This window comes from Bemisia tabaci, chromosome 10 (assembly GCF_918797505.1).
Source record: "Bemisia tabaci chromosome 10, PGI_BMITA_v3".
NCBI lineage: Eukaryota > Metazoa > Arthropoda > Insecta > Hemiptera > Aleyrodidae > Bemisia > Bemisia tabaci.
Window position 1 is genome coordinate 7,774,195 of NC_092802.1, and position 25,576 is coordinate 7,799,770.

Here is a 25,576-nt window from a genome sequence, read left to right on the forward strand (position 1 = left end):
CGGGCCTCCGATGTAGGTCCGTACATTTGAACTTTGATGACGTGTCCCGCGAAAACTACTAACTTTGGAAGAGGGGGGGAAAATCGACGGAAGCGCTCTCTAGTTGCAGTTATGGGAAGCACTTTTTTGCTGCAGTATTTGCGCGATCCTGTTGCCAGAGCGCGTTTAGGTTGGATTTTTAATCTCCATTCACATTGACCGTGCTTGTAAAACTTTTCTTCGAACTTTACTGAATTTACGTTTCTTTTACATTGTATGTCGTATGATTGGCTAGTCAATCAAAATCAGTCTTGTGCCCGAGAATTTTCGCACCGCATCGTATTCGCAGCATCATGGATGACCTAGAAGTCGAGGTTTGCGGCGCAAGTGGAGCCTATTACAAGGTACGTCGGACGAAAAGTACGCGATGAAACGCATTTCTAACTCGACGGAAACATTCAAGAATTTCCCGACCGCAATTCCGAGTCGTTTCGGGTCCCTGAGACCCGATCCTGCCTCCGAATTCCTGCATTTTCTACGCACACTTTATCACGGTTAGACGCCATGTCTGTTGACAGGGCGTGAGTTTTGCGTGTATAAAAATGGCCAAATCGGCATTATCTCCTGTTTTCACTCCTTCTTTTTTCTAAATTAAGATTTTCCGAACGTTCTCAGTCACTTACTCAGCCGGACCTCGTATGTCCCTGGCTCAGGAAGCTCACCCTGTCCAGCCATGCAACCTGAGTTAACACATGAACCTATGTCTGGAGGCATGTTGATAACAATGTCTGCTTATTTATCATTATTACTATCTTACGGCGGAAGGCATCCAGTTACACCTTTCCCTTCCTCTTCTTTTAGCATAACACTGTCTCTGTGTCCTCCTTACTTTCACTTCAAACCGCTGGTAAATAGCGATAACTTCACTGTGACAATGTTTTAATGCCGCCTTTAACGTTACGCTCAGATGACAACGGACTCCTATTTGGCCTGCCTTTTGTCCCGTAGTCCACTTATCTTTGCAAGAAGCTGTACATCACTGATTGGCACAGTCTTAACTGACTTTAAGCGCTCTTGCTGCTTTTGGCTTGAATTTTAGTGGACTAATCACCATCGGACCAATGATTACTTTCTGTAGCATCTTATTGTAATACATATTCTTATCACTAACTTTAAAGTTTCTCATCGCACAAATTATGTTATCTGCTTTTGTTACCCTTGAGGTCCTGTCAAAGTCTGAGTCATCTTGCTCTTACAAAGTTTCAAAGATTAATTTATATTGATCAGTGAAGATCTTCTCCCTTGAAATCTCAATATGATCATCCGCTTAATCTCACCAAGTTTTGTCTAGGAGAACTATTTGTTCCTCTGATTGCTGGACCTAATTTTACCCCCTCAACAGTCAAACAGTTCTCGCTGTCAGGATTTAACCTCTGAAGGGTCTCATGACATTCAAGTGCTCTGCATCTGCGGTGTGCTTACTTAAGTACTTTAAATATGGTGCATACTTGAAGCAAAGATTGTTTTGCCTTGCCTTCATTGTTTGTGAAATACCTGATGTGGGTTCTTTTTGCGATATATGTATTGGAAGCCCTCCGTATCTGTATATATCTCTGATCATTCCTAGGCTGATGTCATTAATACTGAAAAAGCTGCAAGCCTACCTAGATTCTGAAATAAAATCACAAGAAGTTGAAATAAAAGATTTTTAATTGTGCTCCAATTAAAAATGATGCTCCATTGCAAGTCCATGAAGCTGCATAGGTACCAGAATGTGTGGTGGCCGAGTTCAGCCATCAATGTAGTATATGATACATTTCATAACTTGAGCGTCAAAACCAATAGTATTCAGCCATTTTGGTTTATCTTGAAAATACTATATTAATTCTTAAGTAAAGAAAAATAGGAAGACTCTGTTGGTAGATCCAAATAAAATCTTCTGCATCCGATGAAAATTTGGCATATAATTTCAAGCCAGTACGTCCAGCTTTTTTATCTAAATAAATAAATGTTGAAGGAGTTACTGACATGCTGGAATAAATTCTCTTGATTTTGCTGGCTATCTGGAAAGCCTGGAAATTTTGCAATTATCAGCTAGGTATTTCAGCTGGTGCCATTCAAGGGAGTTCAAACACCTCCTCAGTGTCTTTTTCCATGATTTGAATCGATAGAAGTGCGAATTTTGTCCAAAGTTTATCGAAAGTTAGCAGAAATAAAAGTAAAATATCTAAGTGGAAGTTTTTTTGGAAGGTCTGGATATATCAGGGAAAAGCACAATAAATTTAGGAAAAGTCAGGGAATCAGAAAACAAAGTAATCATAGAAACCCTGTAGGTAGGTTTTGAACCCATCAAAAGCTGCCTTTGCGAGGTAAATGAGTTAAGTTTTCTGCAATTTTAATGTGCACCATTATCTGTCTTTTCCAGGCTTATGTTCTAGACGTTCTTGAAGATGGAGTCTCGTTGGCTTTTGAAAATGAGTAAGTTCTTCAATTACTTTCTGTGCAGCACAGATATCTAACATATGTGTGTATGATAATCTTTGAAATTATTTTTTAGGTGGATTTCAGTCTCCATATTTTGTCAGTAATTAAGTTAAGTGGGAAAATGGGGAATGGAATAATTATAAAAAAAAATGAAAATCATTCTTTGGACTTTCTTACCTAGTTTGATTTCCGAACATAGATGCTGCGTATTGAAAACAGCATGTTGAAATGTAGTATTCAACATCAATAAGCAATTTACATTTTGCAAGCAGCTCAGTTCTAGGAAGCGTGTAAGTATCTCTTTAAAATTGAAAAACTAATCATTATGTGCAGGGAGAAACCAAATGAAAAGAATCCCACAGAAGGGAAAGTTTAGTCTCATGATAAAACTCAGTGGCAGACTTAGTGCTTGATTCAACTTTTCTGAGTTGAATTATGAGTTACTACGCATCAACTTGCGAGACCATAAAATTATCCGGCAGTTTCATACTGTACTATATGGACAAAGTTTAAGAAAAACGCACAAAGTTGGAAATGAGAAACAGAGGTTTGAAATTTTATTCCTCGAAAAGACTCAATGTTGGCGAAAATTTTATTGCCTATTCTCCTGTTTAAATCTATTTTATCTCAACTTTGAGTTTTTATCAAAAGCAAAGTCATGACTTGCTGAATGCAAAACTACTGATTTTTGTCCTCCCTTTAAAATGCAACTTGTCGTGTTTCTGTTAAACTCGATCCATTTGTGAGATATGTGTAAAGTGTCCAATTTCTAATTTTTCTCAAGACTTTGGAAGTGCCTAATTTTTTTTAAGACTAAGAAAGTGCTTAAATCGTTTTTGAATTTCACCTCCACCAAATAAAAGTCCCCTGTTGAAAGAAATTGAAAAGTTGAAAAAGTAAAACCTGACAAAATTTAATATCTGTAATGATTATAAAGATCAAGAAAATTCTTCAAAGAAATATATTTTGAAAAAAAAAGCTCTAAAGGTTTTTGAAATTTCTTCCAGAAGAGCTTTAAAAAGAGATTTTCTTGCGCTTGGAGTCACATAAATTTGAAAAGTTAATTTTGTGTGATTTTGTTTCTTGCAGTTGGCAACCAGAGTCCATGTTCCCTTTCAGCCAAGTTCGACTGCCTCCCCCAAAAGACCAGAAAAAGGAATTTGCCGAAACTCAGGAAGTCGAAGTCTACTCTCAAGGATACGACCAAGAGCCAAGTGGATGGTGGAGAGCAGTTGTTAGGGTAATACTATGTATTAATCAAAAATCAAATATTCAAGGCCCTGTACCTAACCCCATAGAATATACAGAAAGTGGTAAAGAACATGAATAAATTTTAGCTAAGTGAGAAGTAAGAAATGGAATAAAATTTTAACCCATTCGCCTCACATGACGAGTTTACTCATCAGCGGGCGCCTAGGACATCATCTCAGCTGACGAGTTAATTCGCCCCATTTTCGGCATTCCGACGCTTGAGATGCCATCTATCGGAAAATTGAAAAACCACTGGCAAAAAAATCGCATAGCAACGCCGATAGATGCTGCGAATTAACTCGTCAACTGAGATATGTCCTGCGCGCGCGCTGATGAGTTTACTTGTCAAATGAGGCGAATGGGTTAATGTGGAAAATAATTTTTCTTACAAGTCAGTGCAATTTAGAATGAAAGCCCAAAAGTATGTATTAAACTCCAAATGAGGTAGCAAGAGTTTTCTTTGTTCAGGTTTGTGATTCAAAGGACCGTGGCATGTCTATTCAAAATAAGTACTTCTTTTTTGTGAAGTTATAAAAATCAATTGCAAATTAAAAGCATTTTGGAATTTTAAAGCAGAGATTTTCCTCTGAAAGTCAAGAACTTTGGCTAAACTCGATACCAGTGATAAATAAGTTACTTTTTGCAGACTTATCATTCTGTTCACTGGGCAGAAACAGTCGGGGAAAACCTGATAAGCTGGGAGAATTATGTTGAGTAAAAGGATCAAAATGACTCAAAAGTCAGGGAAAACTTCACAAAAGTGGCAAATCATTATGTGTTGCGTCACTTAGCTTCAGCTTGTCCCTACCTAGGTCAGCATATCTTGAAATCATCGACCACCATTCTGTATTACCTCAGAAGTCCGAAAATTTTCTCAAAATTGATCTGTTAAAGTTCAGAAAAACCAGGGAAATCCGAAACTTTAGTGGCCACTTTGTCTTCAAGTTTGTCATATTCCTTCTTTTAATTGATTTTTATTTTTCCTGCAGGTAATCAAAGATGAACTTTACGTCGTCAACTACCTTGATTGGGATACATCTTATACCGAGATCGTGCCTATAGAACGGTTGAGACCGAAAAACACCAACCCGCCCATTGACGATAAGACCTTTTTTAAATTCGAAATTGAAGTGCCAGAGGAGCTTAGAGAATAGTAAGAACTTCCTTTTTATCTTTTGAAAATTTGATCACAAGTTAAGGCAGCGATGATTTGGAGACTTTGACTTCTGCTAGTTGCTTTTCACGGTGTAAAGCCATGGAAAAAATAAGTTGTGTAAAATTTCTGAAGAATGCCTCACGATGGAGGAAGGAGTTTTTTTTTTTTTTTCATTAAATTAGTTTCAAATTGGCTTACATTTGTCTTTGAATATTGATTCAGGGAATAAAGCACGGAAAGAATGATATTGCTGATTTAACAATTTTGTAGTTAAAGAACGTGTCCACCACGTTTCAATGTAGATTTTACAATTAAAAAATGCTACTTTAACGACCCCCTGGTCAAATTAGCTTTCCATTATTGTAAAATGTACTTTTGGAACATGTCGGACATACTTTTTAACAATTTAATTTGTAGTCAGCAATCTACTTTTTCCCTTACATTAATATCACTCCTGTGACCTTATGAATCAAATGAAAGAGGAATTGTTATTTCTGAGCAAAAGATCAAACAGCAGTTCCTCAACTCCTTTTTGCTGCAAACTAAATCAACATCTGAGGAAACTTTGTTCGAACTTTCTTCTTTAATTGAATTGGTATTTATCTATTCATTCAATTCGTTCGTTTTCTTTTTCCAGCGCCAGCGTTGAAGGTGCCCACAAAGAGTTTCAGAAAGTAATTGGAGCAGCGATGTGCCGATATATCCCTGAAACAAGTGTTCTAAGTATCATCTCTCGCTCAGAGCAGTCACAAAAGAAAGCTGGTCTGATATCAGAGATGCACTTTCGGAACTTGAGTCAGAAGATCTTACTACTTAAACGAACCGAGGAGGCAGCTAGGCAATTAGAATCTTCCAAACTCCAAAACAGTCGAGGGTATGCAGTTTATCTCATACTTACTCTCAATTTAAAAGGGCAAAAAATTTTATCTTCTATTCAAAAAGTATCAATCTGAATCCGGTTAGACTACTCAAAACGATTCTAATGTAATCTTTTCTCTCTTTTTTTATTTACACATTTTTAAGAACTATGCAAAGTTTCAATCTTTGTCGCACTGTTCAACAGCCTCTGGTTGATCAAGAAAGAACTCGCTTTTCAACCAATCAGGAGCCAAGATTTAAACCCACTATACTTATCTTTATATTATTTGCAAGCCTAGCTTTTGCTGATTTTTTGCAGGTTTTTGTGGTAACCTATTTATTTGTCCTGTTTTTCTTCTTTTTTTGGGGGGGGGGGGGGAATATGCACTTGTCTGAATGTTTTCAAATTATTTTGGTAGCCTAAACATTTCCTTCGACAGTTTCTCCCAAAATGATGTCATTTCACTGATGGATTAAGTATTTTTTAAATTCTGAAGTACTGTTGTGAATTTCCAGGTATTCAGACCAGTTCAACGTTAGAGAGGACTTAATGGGACTTGCAATCGGAGCACATGGTTCAAATATTCAACAGGCAAGAAAAGTAGACGGAATCACGAACATAGAATTGGAAGAAAACTCATGTACTTTCAAAATTTACGGAGAGGTAATTTTTTGCAGAGTTGTTCCAAGTTATGTTATGCCGCCATATTCAACAAGCTCTTCTTGAAATATAGATGAAAAATCATTTCCTTTACAGGTCCAATTCTTACCTTGTCTTGTGGTCTATTATTGTGTATTGCGTCGGTGTAAGAAGTATCGGCAAAAAATTCACCAAAGCGGCTTGGAAGGAAATCAAATACTGATAATTTTGCTAACTTCTAGTGACTCTTGGGTCTTAAATTAATACTTAAATTCATAGCATGAGCAAACCTTGGTGATACGGTTAAGACATTTTGCTGCCAGCAAAGGTACCGGGTTCACTCCTTGATGGTTACACATTTTTAAGGTTGTTCTATGGTTGTTTATTTCTTTCCTGATGTCAGAACCAGCTACTTTTTTATCATGGTTGGTCATTATCAGTGATTGTCGTGGTCAAGTGGTCACTTTTATAATCGTGTATGGCACTTGCAAGGCATTAGAAGAAGTTTTTATGACTAGTTCTAACAAGCAGTATGTTGGTTGAGGTGTCTGTGTCTTGTTTCTAACAATTTTGATTTTCGTTAACAGAGTGACGAGGCTGTCAAAAAAGCAAGAGGAATGTTGGAATATAGTGAAGAATCGTGTCGTGTTCCTCGAAATTTAGTTGGGAAAGTAATTGGAAAAAATGGGCGTGTTATTCAAGAAATTGTGGATAAAAGTGGAGTGGTAAGTAATTTTTTTGTATAAGTTACAACTCAATAAGTCTATTAGTTTTAATTTTCTAATATTTTGCAGAAATTTACAGACTCTCTCTGAATCCCTGAATGAAATTAAATTTTGCCTTGTTCCAATTCTGGTTTGTAAGGCAGCTACTTCGAGAACATGAAAATGGTGGTGGTTTTTGTGATAAGTGCCTTTCAAGTTTTTTTTCATAAGCTAAAAGACGCTTCTACGATTTTTTGGGAACAATTTTGATGATCCATCATTTTTTTTTTGAAGCCACAGAATAAATTACGAAGAAGCTATAAGACTACGCGTGTAATTGCAGGGATGCAGAAGCCTCTCGATCATTGCGATCATGATCGCAAAGCCGCTGGCATGAAAAATGTGAAGGCCTTGAAAATTAGGAAGACGATCTCTCGAATGTCTTAAAATTCTGTGTTCCTTCAAAAACCGAAATTCGGGTGTTTTTATATAAAATCAGGACAATTTATTTTCACTACTCATGGATGTATTTCATTTGTGACTAAAAGTTAGAAACAGGGTCGTATCTTCGAAAATTTTGGGGAAAAATGGGTTTATTAAATGGTTTATGAAGGTTGAAAACTTTCTGCATCTCTGAGTGACAGGGGCAAATTACAGTGAAATAACACATTTAAAAACTCTTAAGAAACAAGAAAATTAGCATTTTAATTAAACTGATTTATGTAGTCTAGTTCTGTACTCAGACAATAGTATTCACTTTCTTGAATGACTATAGTAATGTATTGGTAATGTATTTGTGTCTTTTCCAGGTAAGAGTTAAAATAGAAGGGGACAATGAACCACAACCAACAATCCCTCGGGAAGAGGGGCAAGTTCCTTTTGTTTTTGTCGGCACCGTAGAAGCCATAGGCAACGCAAAACTTCTCATCGAATATCACTTAAATCATTTAAAAGTAAGTACTGTCTTTTTTACTTACCGCTGTGATGCCAGTCATCCAATTTTTTTCGGATGTTCAAATTACACATTAATGAGGGGCCATCCAATCTGGTACCTCTTAAAAAATTCAAAATTTCAAAGATTTAAAGGTTTTGAAAGATTACCGTTTCTGAAGGTGTATTTTAGTGTCTACGACCTCTTTAATGTCACCCATTTAAGCTGGTTAGTTTTTCAGCATCCTTTTGCTGACTTGCAACCTATTGAGTCAATTTTTCCGTTCCTTTTGCCTTTCCTTTTCTGCATATGCTGCTTGCGGCAGGGTTTTGTGCACTTGAACTGACTTGTTGGAAAATCATTCCCTCGTAATTTCATCAATGCAAATGTGCACCTGTATCAAACTCAAACTTGGTCCTTCTGCAATTTGACCAAGCAAGGGTTGACTGAATCCAATGAAAAAGTTATTCTGCCATATTTTCACTCTCATAACAACTCTTGCGATGGTGTTATTTATGATACTTTTAACATCCTGACGTTTCATTTAACAGAAATTCCTAGCTAGAGATATCCGAAAAGTGAAATGAAACTCAAAACCAATAAATGTGATCTTGGTTGAATCGGACCACATTTTGCTGTAAAGAACTGTTATTTCCAGCTCTTTTTAGAATCAATGTATGTGCAATTCTGCCAGGCTAAGGAAAAACGCCGTGTGAACACTCGAGAGTTGCCAAATTTCCTCCGATACAATGTTTAGTTTTGGGGAGAGCAATGAATATTTCCTCTTGAAAGGACCCCGCACACCTCTTATGGGAAGCTGCACCATGACCGATTGCCTTCTGACTTATGTCATTCGATTCTCCTCAAGATGCTGATCAAAAGTTATATTTGCGCCAACTTTCTACGATGCAACCGTTTTTGCAAAAGAGCTAAGAGAAGATTCAATTATTCGGCGACAATGAATAAAAAAGAGCAAAGCATTTGAGAACAGGCCCAATGTAAATAAGGAAAAAACGCAGCGTGTGTCCGTCTTCTTATCTGTACCTGCTGACTCCGTGGCTGCTCTCGTCTGGTTGACGTTCCGACTTTCCTGTTCTTATGCTCCTCAAGAATCTGATTTGGATGGTCGAGCAAGACGGCGTGCGGAATCCGAGATAAGACTGCCGGTTGGTGCGGGAGTTCCCCTGATTTGTTCACTGGAGTACTGAAATGGGGAATCTTTCTGGCTTTTTATCGCCGAATAATTGAATCATCTCTTAGCTTTTTTGCGAAAACGGTCCATCAGAGAAAGTTGGCACTTAGAACGGCATAGAAAGCACTTAAAACTTTTGATCAGCATCTTGAGAAGAATCGAATGACATAAGTCAGAAGGCAATCGGTCATGGTGCAGCTTCCCATAAGAGGTGTGCGGGGTCCTTTCAGGTAATTTAAATCTAATTACAAACAAATTGTCTGAGAAATGCAAAAAAAAATATTCACAAATTTCCATAAGAATTTATAGTTTATCGAAGATAATTTGGCAACGTCTGAAGGGTCATACAGCGCCCTTCCTCTGCAGGACAGAATTAGTCTACTCACGTTGATAGGGACTTTTATAAATGAGCCAGAAAAGAAGTTCCTTTTTAGCAATTTACTTTTTTCTTTAATAGTTCAGTTAGATGTGAAAATAAATGTCAATATAGATGTGGATGCTAAAAACTAAATTGTCGATTTTATTTTGACAGGAGGTCGAAAAACTTAGGCAAGATAAAATTGAAATAGACCAACAACTAAGGAGTTTGCCCGTCGGAGCAATGGGAGCTATGCAGAGCTTTAATTCTCAAAGACGCAATGATAGGTAAGTAACGTTTGAATATGAGCATTCACTGCTGTATTCTGTACATTCCTAATTGCATTACTTTTACTGCAAGTTGACTCTCTCATGTTGTATTTCATGAAATCATCTTTTAGACATATTCACAGGTTACATCACTTTCGTCCTGACATTATCTTGAACAAGGAGATTCAAAACAGTAAAACCCAACACATCGTAAAAATTAAACAAATCATTAAAAACACTAAATTTTCTGCTGCCTTCTGCAGGGTGCTCGATGAAAAGCAGTCTACTTTGAATTTTTCAATAACAACAAAAAATGTTTAGCAATGAATAGTGTCTTCATACCATCACCTTCCGGTCGAAGTATCACAAGTGCCAATTTTCAAATACTTGCTGCCACTTTATTTTTTCACAGAGAAACTGTTGTTGAAGCTGTCCAAAAATTTCACTGAATTTTCTTTGTGCTGCCGATAAAATTTAGTGAAATTTTCAGACAGATTCAACCAACAATTTCTCTGTGAATAAATGAAATGGTGGCGGAAATTTTGAAACGTTGCATGGCGCTTGTGATTGTTTAGCTGGAAGGTGACGATATTTTAAGAAAGAGCCATTTTTTGGGGAGGAGCTCTGTATACAGGCAGAGACAGGCTCTCTGTATTTGTAACTCAGAATTTCATCACGCACCTCTCGTTTTTGTCTTAAAAATCAATCTTAAATGAGAGCCTTAATGGAACTAGAGATTGATATTGCGTTTTGATCTGTAGATATTATAAACTGAAGTTCAAATTTTGTTCGCTCCTAAAAATTTTCAAGACCGATTAGAAAAGTTGCAGGTAGATAGATGCAGCAGAAATCCAGAATGAGCAGCATAGCAAGCACTTATTCTTGTTCACTGCCAACAAGTTCTTTTAAAATTATATTTGTCGGGCCACAATCAGGGTGTCTACCAGTTCGGAAATAGTACTGATTTTTCAAGGGCGGTCCGGAAGTCCTGAAAAAGTGCGGGAATTCCGCAAGAAAGTACGGAATTTTTTTCGTTTTTGTCACAATTTGAGCGGGAGATTCAAATTTTTGAAATTTCTCAAATTTCGTTGGTGAGCGGCACAGATAAAGCACTGAATTTTTACTGTTAAGGAGGTACTGAAAATCTTGAGAATGTACTGAAAAAGTACTGATTTTTGGCCAGCCTGTGTTAGTAGACACCCTGACAATATCTCGTAAAGTAACGGCGTAATTAATGGCCTTGCCGTGACTCTACTTCCTGTTAGTCTTATTTATAACTAGTACTCTACAATTCGTTTCATGGAAGATAGTGCCTCTATTTAACTGCAGCATGATGAAAACAGGCTGCCCTAAACATCGGTTTCTGCAAACGTTTTGATTCAGCTTGGCGATGAATGTAGCACTTTAGGTTTTTTTGCATTATATGTACATAGTAATTTTAGAGTATGCAACGAATTTGAAATTGAATAGCTTGCTACTTGACTCTTCAATATGACTATATTATTTTTCAGAGGTTATAGTTCTGATATGGAAACAAGTGGACGAGGCGGTAGAAGCGGAGCTAGAGGTCGGGGTCGAGGTAACAGAGGTGGAGGGCGGCATTTAAACGATCAACGTTTCAATTCTGGTATGTCCAAACTTTTATTCTCGCTCATGTAATCCTAAGAGAAATTGTACAATTCAAGTACTCCATCGTGATCATCCAAGGAAATGTAAACTTTGGTACTGAGCAGTGTTTGAAACTCACAGGTGCCAACGTGCCAAATGCGCCTAAAAAATGGAGGCTCTGCGCCAATGTGGCCCCTAAAAATCTGAATTTTCATATTAAGGTGATTATTCGAAATTTTCAGCGCTACTAGTGAAAGCTTTTTCTATTCTTCAGGATTTCATCCTTAGTGCTTTTGTCTTCCCCAAGTTACAGCTACTTACTACCTCTGTAACGAAAACATCTTGCGTCTAACTTTTCACTAAATGCGCCGTAATATATAGACAAAAAGTCAATTTAGCCCCTTAAAAATCTTCAATGGCGCCTTAAAATCAGGCTTGATGCGCCTTATGGCTCCTAAAACTCAAAGGTGAGTTTCGAACACTGGTACTGAGAGGTACTAAATTGAGTAATTGGTACAACCACGTGAAGCAGTATGTAGGTAACATACATTTTAGCTGGAACGAAGACCTTAACTGTCGAACCAGACTTATTTGAAGTTTGCTGTTCAAAAACCATATTTTTGAGGAAAAAGGATTTACAGTTATCAGTTTTAAATTGTAAAGAAAGCAAACATCTCAAACTTCAAACGTATAAAAGTTTTTGTTTAAATTACAAAAATACAATACTTTTTTTGGAGGTCTCGTTTTAATTTCTAATACATTACTAGGATTTTGAAACAATTTTTCTGCATGGACTTAATAAGATGTCTAAAACCCTGGCATCTTGCTGCAACTCCTATTTGACTGCGATTTTTACAGGTTCCAGACATCAAACGCCAGACAATATAGACGAAAGATTACCACCTCGACAAAGTTACCAAGCCATGGGATCGAGAGGTTCTCACAATAATAGCTACTCATCAAGGCCGAGGGGCGCTGGTGGCCGGAAAGACCACCGACAGAACGACGATAGATGGAGAGTTAATGATGACGATGAACACCCTCAATTAGATTCTCATTCACACGAAAACGCAGACAGAGGTAACCATTTTAGCTCTCCCTTGTTTTTTGCGTTTTTTTTCCTTCTTTACGAATGTGGAGAAAATTTACCTACCTAACTCGACTTCAACCTTAATGCTATGCTGTGTGAGAATTCAAAGTATCATAGTATTTCTCTGCTCTGTGTAACAATCAGACAATCTTAGCTCATGGAGCCCAACCAAGAATTTTTAAATTCTCATTAAAATGGGAATTTTTGAGGTATTGATGACATTTAGTCAGTTTGATATTAATCAAAGTATCAGTTTGATGCATCATTTGCTTAACGGTTTATTATTGATCTTTGTAATTCACCAAAGCTCAATGACTAAAAAAAACCCTCAAACGACTTTCATGAATCGCTTTTCAAATTAGAGTAGAAATTGTCCGCTTTAATCGATTTTAAATTTTCGTTCAAGGTAAAGAATATAGTTTTCCATAAATTCCAGGAAAATTGTTCACTTTCCCCTCAGCTATGCCTGAGAATTGATATTCATACTTTAACAAGTCAATTTTTGCCAATATTTGTTCCAAAAAAGCGGTGTTCGAAAGTAATCACTTCAGAATTGCCATCTTGAATTCGCTAAAAATTTTAGTTCGTAAATCTGAAACCCTTCAAAATGAGCTCTGCTCATCAATGCAGCAAAATCTTACTCAATAGATACCGTCTAAAATTGTTCTCTCTTTTAGGCACCGTATATGAGTAAAAGAAAGGCAAACTTTATCTTATCATACCATAAGGAATTATTAATGCCTGTTTGAAGGTTTCTTGAGCATTTTCCTTAAATGTTTTTTGACTAACTGTTTAATACAGCATCTGATTTCCTAATTACTAACCATCTCTGTTAACAATTTATAGAAAAATTTTTGTAACTTTTCTTGCGATTAACTATTTCCCACTAAGTTTCTGAAACTTCGAATTCTTCCTGGAATCAAATGGGTCATAATCCTCCAAGTTAATAGACTTAGAATTTCGAGTCAGTGGTGGGAAGGTAATTTTTCTCTCGTCATGACAATGGTGGTATTGCATTCCTTTTAGGGTTACATAAAGGCTCGCAAAAGAGTGGCCGCTCAGGAAAGTCGCGTGGAAATTACCAGGGTGGTGGCACCAAAGAAAATAGGCAATTCAACGATAGTTGGCGGCTGAGCGATGAAGATGACTCGCATGTTAGCAGGGTAAACTGGAGTGAAAACGCTGAAAAAGGTGAGTTCAATCAAATGTAGGAAGCTCTTGCACAGCGCTCAATTCTCAGTGCTATTCCAAGGTTCAGTGGTTTGAAAAACTGAGTTAATCTAGAACTTCTTTAAAAGTAATTTTGTCACTCCATTTTTTGAGCGTAGCATTTGTACAAATAAAACCATTGTAGGCAGAATATAGATTGCAGGGTTGTCGTTGAACCAGGAAACAGAAAACATACATTTTTTTTGAAAATCTCGGGGAATGAATGACTTGACTAGTTCATCGTCATAAGTTCGTGAATTTCCTATCTTTTTGTAACATCAATCATACCGTTTCCAATATTTGGATCGCAAACTTATCGGTTAGGATGGGTGAGAATACTGCCAACAGTATCCAGGAATAGTTTGTTAGATGCTTCCTTGGGTTTTAGGAATAACTCATGTCTCATTTACTTCTTTTAAATTTCTCAAAGGGAATCAATGAATGGTTTAATGGTACTATCTCTACTCTCTAGGCATTATGATCTGCGGTGCTTTCCTTTAGTCCTAGGAAATTTTGATGTAAATTATAATTACAACTTTGCTTTGTAGAAGATTTCATATTTTGGAGGGAAATAAATCACTGAGCTCGGCTTGCATCTGTAATGTTTTACATATTTGGCTCTCATTTAAAATTTGCATACTTTTTGTGAAGACAATAAATCGCCTCACAGGGTTTATCCGGTTTATCTAAATCTTATTTTCCTCATGTCTTAATGGTATTATAGGCTCTCGAGCTCCGCAGAAAAATGGCTATTCCCATAAGCCTCATGGAAACTATTCTCGCGGCACCAGAAAAGAACACCATGTTGATAACAGGTGGCGAATCAACGATGAAGATGAAATTCATGTAGATTCGCACAATAACATGGATAGAAGTGAGTCAGTCTAAGTACCCAGGAATGGTAGATCGCATTTGGCGTGTGTCTTAGCCTATTCCTTTTGTATCTCAGAAGTTGATGAGTCTTTCGTAGTTTGTGTCATGGTGTTTAACCGGTAGTCGGAAACAGCGTAGGAATGGCAAAAGTAGGAAGATCTGAGGGAGCCGTGACTGCTTCTTTTTTCAAATTATCTTATTCACGCAGTTGACTTTTTTTTTTGCTGCCTGCCTGTTGTTGTCATGCAAACTTTGAACCGCAAAGAGTGTACCATGGCTCATGTCAAGCTGCTTTCCTATTGTATTAGTTCGATAGGTTTTTTTGCCGTTCTCTCGCCTGTCATCTGCTAAGCTCCATTGTTCGAGAAAATGTGTCAGCCCTTCAATATATTGATATCTTTAGAAAGGATATTGATTTTTTTTATTTTGATTTAGTGTAATTTTGTTGAAGTAGAGCAGGAGTACTAAGTTTTGTGCATCCAGACTGTCAGGGTTTTCTCTCTTTCTTTCTCTTTTTTTTTCATTTTGGATGTTCCGTTAGAATGTTTGATTTTCTTCATTTGAAGTACTTCGTAAAGATTTTGCAGGAGGACAAAACCTATGTCTCTTATACAAGAGAATAAGCCTGTATGAACAAATCGGTGTCTGTTTTTCTTAGTAGCTTTGACAGAATTAATTTTGTTGCTATTTTCTATGAATTTTAAAGCTGCACGGAAAAAATAAAAATGCTGATTCAACAATTCAATTGCTAAAAACAGTGAGTGCAATGTTTCAACGCAGATTTTACAACAAAAAAATGCTACTTTAACCACCCCCATGGTTAAATTAGTTTACAATGTGGTTAAAATAGCACTTTTTTGTTGTAAAATTTGCGTTGAAACATTGCACTCACTGTTTTTAGCAATTGAATTGTTGAATCAGCAATTTTTTTTTCTGTGTGTTCTATCTAGTCTAGTTTTTCTGTCATTGTCCTCTTCATTTTTTTATGGATATTCGCTTTAAAGTGTCACCGGTACTGTCCATCATAGTTTTATTTATATTTTGCTTGATATTCTCTTCCTCCTCTTTTGTGTGTTGTTACTGATGTAGACTTTGCATGGTGAATTTTAGAAACTTTTAATATCTACACGCAAAATCTCCAATTGTGAGTCATGAGTAACTCTCAATCATTACATTTGTATGAATTTTTATGATTTTCTTTTCGAATCAATTTCTTAGAAGTTACTTAGCATTAGAAAGTACAGAGTCATTAGAACTCAGTTTCCAGGGAAAAATCTGAAAAACACAGAGATTGTGGGGAAATGATGTAAAAACAGAGGAACTTCTGGCATTTTTTTTGCCAACAATAGGCGAAAACTTCCTTTCCTCTTTAAAGACATGTAATGTTCATGTGTGTAATGGCTTGTGCTCATGGTTAGGATGCCATTATACAATGAATTATTTACTAATCGAATTAGATCAGTCACAGTATGAGCTCAAAAATGAAACAAATTTTTCTATTTTTCTTGACATGACCTCAGCTTTATTTGTCGAAATTGTATTAGTTGTTTTTTCTCCTAGTTCAGCTCCCACAAAATAGTTTTCCTTTGTGTCGTTATTTTGGCGAAAAAACTCAGCACATAATATTCTTAAATATGAATGATAAAAATCCGCTGTATGTATCAGAAAAACAATCCTATTTTTGCTTTCTTATTATGCTATTGCTTTCTTAATTTTTACTGAAGTTGCCAGTGTTTCACAGTGTATTGCATGGTTGTTGATTTAAAGCATTTTTCTATGCTAGCACTCCAAAGCAGTTCAACAAGTCCTGTGAAAACATTTTCAGTAGCTTATCTCTTTATCTGCGCTGACAGGTTTTTTTTTCTTTCTCTTTCATCCCCCCCCCCCCCCTTATTTCATCTCTTTTGCTCTCGCACATCACTTAACACATTTCAATCATTCACATCTGTTTTTTCTTCTTCTAGTTTATGTTTTCTTCTGTCACAATTGCCACCTGTTTTGATGTAACGTTTTGATTTATTCTTTCGACAAATTGAAGAGCCACCAAGAGTTTTTTTTTTTTCATAGTTCTGTAAATTTTCTCCTCTCTTTTATCTAAAGGAATGTTTATAATATCCATGTTTTGAGAATAATTTCAGTCTCAATTTCAGGAGTACATTTTTCTAGGTGGATTTTTTTGAGAGGGCGATCAGTGTTTAATTTTTTCCCCATTTAATTGCTCTCCTGTTGATCATTTGATGAAACTGATAATTGATTATTGAATGATAATTAGTTTAAAGACTGCCGATTGGTGGGTGCTTTTCAGGTTTTGCACCCTCCTTGAAGAAAAAGGCACCCTGTCTGAAAGTATATTTGGTAAAAATTCACTGAAATGAGGAATTATTTTTGTCTTGCTGTATATTTTTCAGTGATGACACAACAGTTGAGAGCTCGCCCAATGGACGAGATAGGTTCGCCCATAGGTTCGAATCTCAGGCTAAGCTGTGGTTTTCAAAGCCATTTTTAGTTTTCAATATTACTATCCAGAACAACTCCATTTCCAAGGACCTTCTCTCCAAAAGAATACAATTCTGTATTCACATTTTGTAAGGTGGACTCGTAACCATTAAGAAAAATGTTTAAGAATTGCAGAACTACAGATTTTTTCTTTCTCAGTCGGTTGCCAGTTCACCTAACATATATTGACTTCATAGAATTCTATCTCGGTGAAAAGAGAGTCTTGGAGAAGAAGGTCATCTTTTAGATAGTGAGATTCAATGTTAAAGGTAGCCTCACAAATAAAACGCTAGCCTGGGATGGGAACCTAAACAGGGGTGTGAGTACTGAGCTGTCTTGCTATTGAAGGATGTACAGTAAGCTGCTAATATTTCCTCACACTGCTTTATACCACCCACAGATGATCATAGCAGGGAATTTTCATATTATTTTTAGAAGAGTTTAAGGGGCGCATGGGCAGCCACTGACAAACATCCGCCAATCAGCTGTCTTTGATCTGTTCAATGCTGCAAACCATACCTTAATGAAAAGCAGGCACCTCTAAGCCCCTCCTCGAGAGTGAAAAATTGCAATTGGTGCCTAATTTAGAGAAGAGAGACTCAGTTTTAAGTCATTTCAGCCTCAAGTTTAGCATTGTTTGACCTCAGATTGCTGTTGCACACATTTCACTTAAGATTCAGAATCATCAGATGCAGCCTAAAATGCAATTAAGTGGTGTAGTAACTATTGAAAAGTTTTGCAGTTTATGTTTATGTGATTGAATGTTTGTTTACTCTCGCTTTACTTTGCCTGATTCATTTGATTGCATAATTGAAGGCCTTAGTGAGTATATTTGCATGTATTCTAGATCTCTGATTTTATCTGAAGTTCATTTGTATCACTGAGCTGTATGTTCAGGAGAAGAGAGGACTTCAGTCTTCATAGCCGAATCACAAACTGAGCTCGAAACTTTGTATTTGAGTTCTTTTTGAAATTGCCTTAAAATGGTCGAGAGCAGTGCAAAATTTTTTTTTTGCGTCAACAAAGACTGCCGTAACAGACCCTGTAATATGGTTGTTTAAAACTCTCAAAAAAGGATGTATTATCTTTTGAAACTGGAGGTTCTTTGACTTTTCACAATAATGACCAGAACAAGTTTGTAGATTTGTTTGCCTGAATGGTTTCAATAATGAGTTCTATCTTTTTTAACCCAGAAGGGCACGTTTGAATTGAGACAGTACTTAAAACCCTGGGACCTCTTAAGTTCGAACGATTGCATGTAACTTTTTTTTACATTAAGGCCTTCAATGTTACCTCATGAAAATGTTTTGCTTTTTTGAATGTGTTGATTGGATCAGAATTTGAAAATTAATTTTGAAGCGTTTCAAGTAACCTAACCAGTTACTTAATGTGTAACCCGCTCCTTAGGAGCAGTCAAAATTTATTGCTGTTGTATTAAAAGTTGGTAAATTTTCGCGTAGAATCAGTATCGAGTGTGGAAGGAGCACGAACAAATAACCGCAGGCCACGAAATGCCAGGCGCAAAACGCGACCCCGAAGCCACACACCGACCACTGAGAAAGAAACGATGAGTGAGTATTCTTGTCAAATGACAAATCCTGTGGAAACTAAAAACTAACATGTCTGGAACTATTAACAATCACCCCAATAATTGCTTTTTTCTGGTGTTTGTTCAACTGAACATGAACAAAATTTTGAGTGAAAACTGCGGTGAGATCAAAGTTGCATGAATCAGTGTACTGGAACTTTTAGTAGTGATTGACAAAGAAACTGTTTTAATGGAAACTAATCAAGTATGTTTGAAACTACAATATTAAAACAAATAAAAGAATCAAGGTGGAAAGGAAGTACAAATTATTTAATCCTTGACTGTGGAAACCAAAACGAGGAAGCAAGTAGAAAAATGCCGTCAGTGGCAAAATGGCATTTTAAGAAAATTACGCTCAAAGTTTGAATTCTTAATTTTGCAAAGCCAACCTCCTTCTGAATCAGAGCCCATATTTAACTGGGAAACCAACATATGGCTCTAAAATTTTGTATGATTGAAGCTTCTGCATACGTTGATTGTCAAAAGCAGTTCCTCAGATAAATGATGGCCACTAGCTCACTCAGTTTTTGCACCTGGGTCTTTAATTTAGTACAAATTGTAATTCTTGAATGTGGTTTTCGTCTCCATAGTGTGAAATTTTTGTTTATTGTTGCCAAAAAAGTGCAAAGGAGTGTACAAAGCCTCATCTACTAAAGTGAACTTGTCTCTTTATTTCAGTAGATGAAGTTCAGCAAACCGGGCAAAGTCTGACAAACTTGTAAAATGCAACAGTAAACCGAGTGAAAAACTTCGATTGGTTTTAAATAGATTCCGAGCTTGATTAACAAACTTTTCTCAATTTAGAAAATAGATGCAAAAGAAGAAAAAAAATAATAATAAGGTTTCTGTACGCGAGTGGGTCTCTGTTGGAATATTTCTACAGATTCTACTGGGGTCAAAGGACAACTTCACCTACTACCATACTCTACTTTCTGGAACTTATTTTTTTATAATGGTCTGTCAGACTATGCTCAATTTTCTGGACCGCTACTATGCCAACGCCGCTCGTACCAAAGTTAAGGGACAAGTTCGCTTGTGTACATGAAGATTACTTCTTTTATAATCTACCTTTTTTACTATTTCAGAATATATTCAGGCGTTAAATGCCGTTTTAGTACACTGCTTCATTCCTCACAATGATCATTAGACTAAACTCAGAACTAGTCTAACCCTCACACCAGTATTTTTGGGATTATTCTACTCAACTAATCCTTGTAACTTTCAACTTCTTGATCCTTAATACTGAATGTAAATGTCATTTTTTATAATTTTTTTATCTGTACTTTGCACGCTTTTGCACACCATTCAGGTAGTTTCATGCACTTAGAAAATCCTCTTACTTCTTACATTTTAAGGCTTACAAAGTCAACTTTAGCTGTAAAAGTCTGTCTTTTCAGCTTCTACTGCATTGTTTGTTGCAGAGAGAACATTTTTTGCAGGTTTTCCCAGCAAAAGAATGATGCGTGCGCGGAGCATTCCTTTTTCTTGAAAAAGTCATGAAAGTTTTGTTATTTATTTCAAATTTTATTAAATATTGACCTGTTATCAGATTTGTGATGATTTCGATCATTTTTCATTGCACAAGTTCCCATTAGATCAAATTTTCATCGTGAAAAAAGTATTTTACGTAAAAACAGTGGAAGTTACTTCTTTTGTAAATCGTTGTAACTCATCAATTTTTGTCCTCAATTAATCATCAAACATGTATTCTTCAGAGGAGGAGTTACTCTCCATGATAAATCCAAATTCATGTTAGTTCTAGGGGTGTTAGTGCTTTGAAAACTTCAAACGCTATTTTCTCATAACCCCAAAACTCCACATCTGCTATTCTTACGCACAATGCTTCAATTGCTTTTTTTTACTCCCTCTTATCCATGACCACTAATCTTAAGCCACCAAATTCTCTGCATTGAGCTGTTTCATTGTGGCACTATAGACTGATATAGTGGCTACATCATTCGATATAATGAGGAACCTTGGTTCAAATATAAACAAACTCAAAACCTTGTTTCTGATTCGCGCCCTTTGCACCTTGGTGATAAAATGTTGTAAATGTCCAAGTGTTTTTTACAATCGAAAGTTTTCGTATTTAATGAATCTTCAATTGATTTATGACCGGTTAATGACTAAATTTTAATAAAGTAACACAATTAACACATGAAGAATTCGCACATGAGGTTATGTTAGTTTGTTTTGGTTTGAACCAAGAGTTTGATAGTATATTGAATGACGCAGTCACTAAATCAGTCTATACATCATGCAATATAATATCGAACCCTCCTCCACGGAGCCTCCTACTCCTTGCACGGTGGAACGAGCTAATAGAAGAGGTTGGACATGAAATGTTTGGCTACAATTTCAAATTTTGAAGTTTATTTTGTCCCAAATTCAATTTTAAAGGGTGTTTCTGAAAGGAAGTTTCCCAGAAGAACCAATGTAGCCACTCTTAAACTTTTTTTATTCATTTTTTCGAAAAAATACGCTTTCCAAGTTTCCAGATATTGTCCCACCTCTCCTATCAACTCGCTCCCGTGTGCCTTGGTTCAAATGTATAAATACAGTACCTTGTTTCTGATTAGCGCCGTTTGCAATATGTGGTAAAATCCAAAGGTTTTTTACAATCGAAAGTTCTCGTATTTAATTAGTCTTTAATTGATTTATGACCGGTCAATGATCAAATTTTAATCAATGAACACAATTAACACATGAAGAATTTGCACATGAGGTTATGTTCGTCTGTTATGGTTTGAACCAAGAGTTCAATTTTATATCGAATGACGTAGTCACATCAGTCTATTTTCGTGACTTGGCACAGCAGGACAGTGTATTGAGCGGCTAAGCAATAAGTATATCCAGTACCTGCATGTGTTTTGTACTCTCCAGTTTAAGTCTCTAGAATGCAGCTGTTGCACCTTTTTCTTTTTCTATTTTTGGAGAAATTTATCAAAAGCTGTCTTTTATTTGCTTTTATTCACTGGAACATGAATTGAAATATTGACTTTCTAATTCGCTGAAAATCTTAATTCTTCTCATAGAATGAAGGAGATTTCATAAATTTAGAAATGTCAGTTGTTATGTTGACCTCTAATCTTGTTCCTAACAATGTTTTCATCACTTAGCTTGCATGTAGTCCAGTAAAACAGATCTTTACATATCAATCAGGGTTGAATTACCAATTCATGTAAAGTGCTGAACCAAGACGAATGAAGATGTTGCATGTGTGAGGAATTTACGATTTGACTGTTGATTCTTCTGTAAAATTTCGCGAGAAACACGATGGTGCCACTGGTTTTCTCTGAAATCAACACCCAAGCTCAAAAAAAGCTCTTAAGTTGAGGCCAAAATGGAGGGGATATCCCACGCTATCCTGAGAGTCCACCTCTACATCAAGACAAACTCTCCATGCAAAGATAGGGAACAAATACATTGACAGGGTTGCCACTTTATTTGGGGACTCTAACACGGCATCACTGCTAATGTATTTGCTCCCTATCTTTGCATGGAGAGTTTGTCTTGATGTAGAGGTGGAGTCTCAGGACAGCGTGGGATATCCCCTCCCTTTTGGCTTCAACTTGAGAGCTTTTTTTGAGCTTGGGAGTTGATCTCAGAGAAAACCAGCAGCGCCATCGTATTTGTCGCGAACTTTTACACCAGAATCAACAGTCAAATCGGAAATTCCTTGCTTATGCAACATCTCCATTTAGTAGGGTCATGAATTCTCTTCAGTATTTTTGAGGATGTTTAAGTAGGCCAGCATTTTGCAAAAGAGCTTGGGGCCTGATCTTTAGCTTTTGAAGATATATTAGTTCTATTTCAAATAAATATACATAATTCTCGTTTAAATTATACCATAATATAATCCTTTGACAGTCACCAGCAATATTTTGATTGCAAGCACAAAAAATGTATGGATCTGCTTGCTGGTTTAGACCAGGTGTTATTCTTTGCCAACTTCAAACAAAAACGCAGGAAAAACCAGAGAAGGACACCGGGAATTAGGAACTTAAAGAATGCTATGAATTCTGGCACAGGTTCTGACCAAACTTTTACAATATTCCGTCTATTTTTTGCAGGTGGTCAAGCTCATGAAGTAGTAAATAACAAAGACTCAGGAAAGAATTCTCAAGAGAGCTCTAGAAACCAACGAGATTCACGGTCCAAAGGACAGAAGCCACCCCAGTCGAAGCGAACCTCTGCATCAGTTTCCAACGACAAACCAAAAGAACAACCACTTGTCAATGGCACCTCCGAATAGGATTTCATTTACTTCTTGTTTTTATTTATTTATTATTTTTTAATTTTTCACGTTTATTTGTTCTCTTAAAGAAAACTTCAAATTTTGTTATTTTGTGTCAGTCGTTCAACGCGTTGAAGTAGAAAAATTTTTCCTTTTTTTTACAAAAAAAAAAAAGCCTTCCACCAAAAACTAATGGGTACCATGTTCGATTTCCGTTTTTTGTGCTAAAATTTGTCACCCAAAAATTTCTCTTGTAGCAGTAATTACCAAGATTACATTGGTGCTCTTTTTCCTCGAAATTGGTGGTCGATGCCCTAGTTCCTATTTTGCTTCTCGCTCACGTTTCGTAGTATCTTTGTTCCATACTCAAAGAAACTTACTGGACTGATCTAATTAACAAATTCCCGATTTATTCAAATGAACTTCTGAAGTAGCCCTTTCTGCCCGGTACAAAGATACAAATGTACGATTTTAGTAAAGCTCTCTTGTTTTCCCTTATTTGTGGGTGTAACCTAATAAAATAAAGGAAATAAAATGGGCAAGTCTTTGAAGGGAAGATGGCACTTCTTAAAAACTGTGAATTGAACCTCTGGAGCAAATATCCTGAAAATAAAGTCTGTCAAATTGCCGATTCACCCAGTTATTATTGTTGTCTGAAAATTTCTAGTAATTGAATGGTCTTTTGGGTAATTTGGAATTACCCCATGCTAACAGGGAATTCACATGTATCAAGTCGGCTGACTCTCCTAGTGAGAAGCAAGATTTGCTATTTGTGTTTAATTTCAATGGCAAAATAAAGGCTTGATCGGTCTTGCTCCCGAAATTAGCCAACTAATTTCGGGTGAACGGTAAATTCAGTTCTTTTAGCGATGTCTAACTATTGGAATTCGAACATAATTTCAATTTTAACAATCAGTATGGTTCATGCTTCACCCTTACATCATTCTGACGATACTTTATCAGTCCATAATGAGAGTAATCATACCATCTGAAAACCTTGATGTCCTTTGTAATGGATTGATACGAAACTGACCTCTATAAATATCTCGCTTTAACTAATGTCGTCAAACCGTACGAACTTTTCACATAATTGTCTCTTCTATTCTACCCTTGTATCTCTGTTAATTTGTTTATGTTTTTTGTATTACTTACATACTTAAAATTGTCTTGTTAGATTTATCAAAATTTGTTTTTTTTTTTTATTTTAACAGGAATTCTTAATATTTTTTCTGATGACCGAAGGAAATATGCACCATTACAATGGATGCTATTTTATACTTAATTTCCCTTTAATTAATCCTGGCCAGATTCATCATCTGTCTCCTTAACTTTGAAAAATTAGCAATATGGGATGCTTTTTGTTTTTTTTATGCTGTTTCTTTTTCCTCCACACTCATTGATTATTTCTCCTTTCCTTTTGCTTTGTGTTTTTTTTCTTGGTAGTTTTGGTCGGTGGATCAAATGAGAGATTTTTAATCATATAAACATGTGCCTAAAATCATCTTTTTTTGGCATAGCTGCATTTCATTCATCTTTTTAAGCGCACTGCTTTCATATCAAACTGTCATGTACCTATAAAAATGTACATATGCACCATATTTCTTTGTTCAAAGTCAAAGAGAGGTTCTCCTGCATTGATTATTGCTCCAGAGTCAATCTGAAAATGTAAATAGCAGATACTTTGCAGCTATATGTTAGTCAGCCAAATAATTAATGATGAACTCTACTTTAACTGTTTTTTTTTTTTTTTTTATTTCTTTGCCTGAAATTTCTAGATTTATTATTCATCGCCAAAAATATGCTTGTATTAATATCTTGGGATTTTAAGCTGTGGTGGGGGAAAAAAACTTACTATCGACTCAGCACTGAACGGAAGTGTATTTTTCTCCCTTGAAAAGTTTATGCTTAAAAGACGTATTTTTTTGTTTTCATTAAGTTTACCACAAACTGATCGGCTTAAAATTTATTATTTTTTTTTTAAATTTTCTTTAAAAATATGGATCATAGTCCATAGAATCAGTGATCATGTTTTTGGACGATGTTTGATGATCTCTCATTTTTTCCATTGCATCCAGTCTGCCGATGTTAACTGTTGCTTCAAATTTGCTTTTTTCCTCTAGTGACAGAGATCTTTATCCTTAGTTGTATTTGTGTCCCATTTTTTGTATTGAACTTACGAATAAAACTGTGAAAGAAATGCTCGGGCTGTGCGTTGGTTTTTCAAACCCATTCGGAATCTGATTGCAGCATAGTTTGTTTGTTTATCGCCTAATCTTACTTTCTACAACTGCTTATTAGATTCCAGTGGCATAATTGTATTATCTAAAATTTATCCTCTTTTTGATCAATCCAGTCAAACGATGAGTCGCAATTCTGCTCTTGATCACTTTAACCATTATTGTAACTGAAGACTGTCACTGGAAGACTGTGTCTTACTGTTACTGGATTTCAATGAAAGATATGAAAAAAAATGGTGACAAAAATAAAATTGCTTTCCAAAAGGTTGATTATGTGGTTATTTCTACAGAGATGAATTTCAGAATTTGGTTTAATTTGAACACATAATACAAAAAATTATTTTCTCGAAAAATTATAGACGAAAATTTTTGTTTAGACTTCAACCAGTTACTCACAGAAATTATCTCACTTCATT

General features: G+C 36.1%; 1 protein-coding gene across 5 annotated transcripts; it reads left to right on the forward strand.

The window, feature by feature from the left end:
• Positions 1–129: 129 nt before the first annotated feature.
• On the forward strand, positions 130–25,120 carry Fmr1 (synaptic functional regulator FMR1). Of its 5 annotated transcripts, XM_019040493.2 has the most exons (14): positions 132–383; positions 2,405–2,457; positions 3,553–3,703; positions 4,704–4,867; positions 5,508–5,744; positions 6,245–6,392; positions 6,956–7,093; positions 7,882–8,025; positions 9,728–9,840; positions 11,334–11,449; positions 12,289–12,510; positions 13,547–13,711; positions 18,559–18,669; positions 22,760–25,120. In XM_019040493.2, the coding sequence occupies exons 1-14, from the start codon at positions 333–335 to the stop codon at positions 22,939–22,941; spliced, it is 1,995 nt and encodes a 664-aa protein (XP_018896038.2). In that variant the 5' UTR covers positions 132–332; the 3' UTR covers positions 22,942–25,120. The 5 variants fall into 5 exon arrangements, with proteins under 5 accessions (XP_018896040.2, XP_018896039.2, XP_018896042.1 ...); XM_019040495.2 differs by lacking the exons at positions 18,559–18,669; positions 22,760–25,120 and adding an exon at positions 14,454–14,632 and having other exon boundaries at positions 130–383; XM_019040494.2 differs by lacking the exon at positions 18,559–18,669 and having other exon boundaries at positions 131–383.
• Positions 25,121–25,576: the final 456 nt, after the last annotated feature.

Excerpts from the sequence above, each read along its gene's own strand:
- Fmr1 (XM_019040493.2), top strand. The coding sequence starts at position 333 with ATGGATGACCTAGAAGTCGAGGTTTGCGGCGCAAGTGGAGCCTATTAC. Across the intron at positions 9,841-11,333 it reads TCTCAAAGACGCAATGATAG|AGGTTATAGTTCTGATATGG; the intron begins GTAAGTAACGTT and ends ATTATTTTTCAG. Across the intron at positions 12,511-13,546 it reads ACACGAAAACGCAGACAGAG|GGTTACATAAAGGCTCGCAA; the intron begins GTAACCATTTTA and ends CATTCCTTTTAG.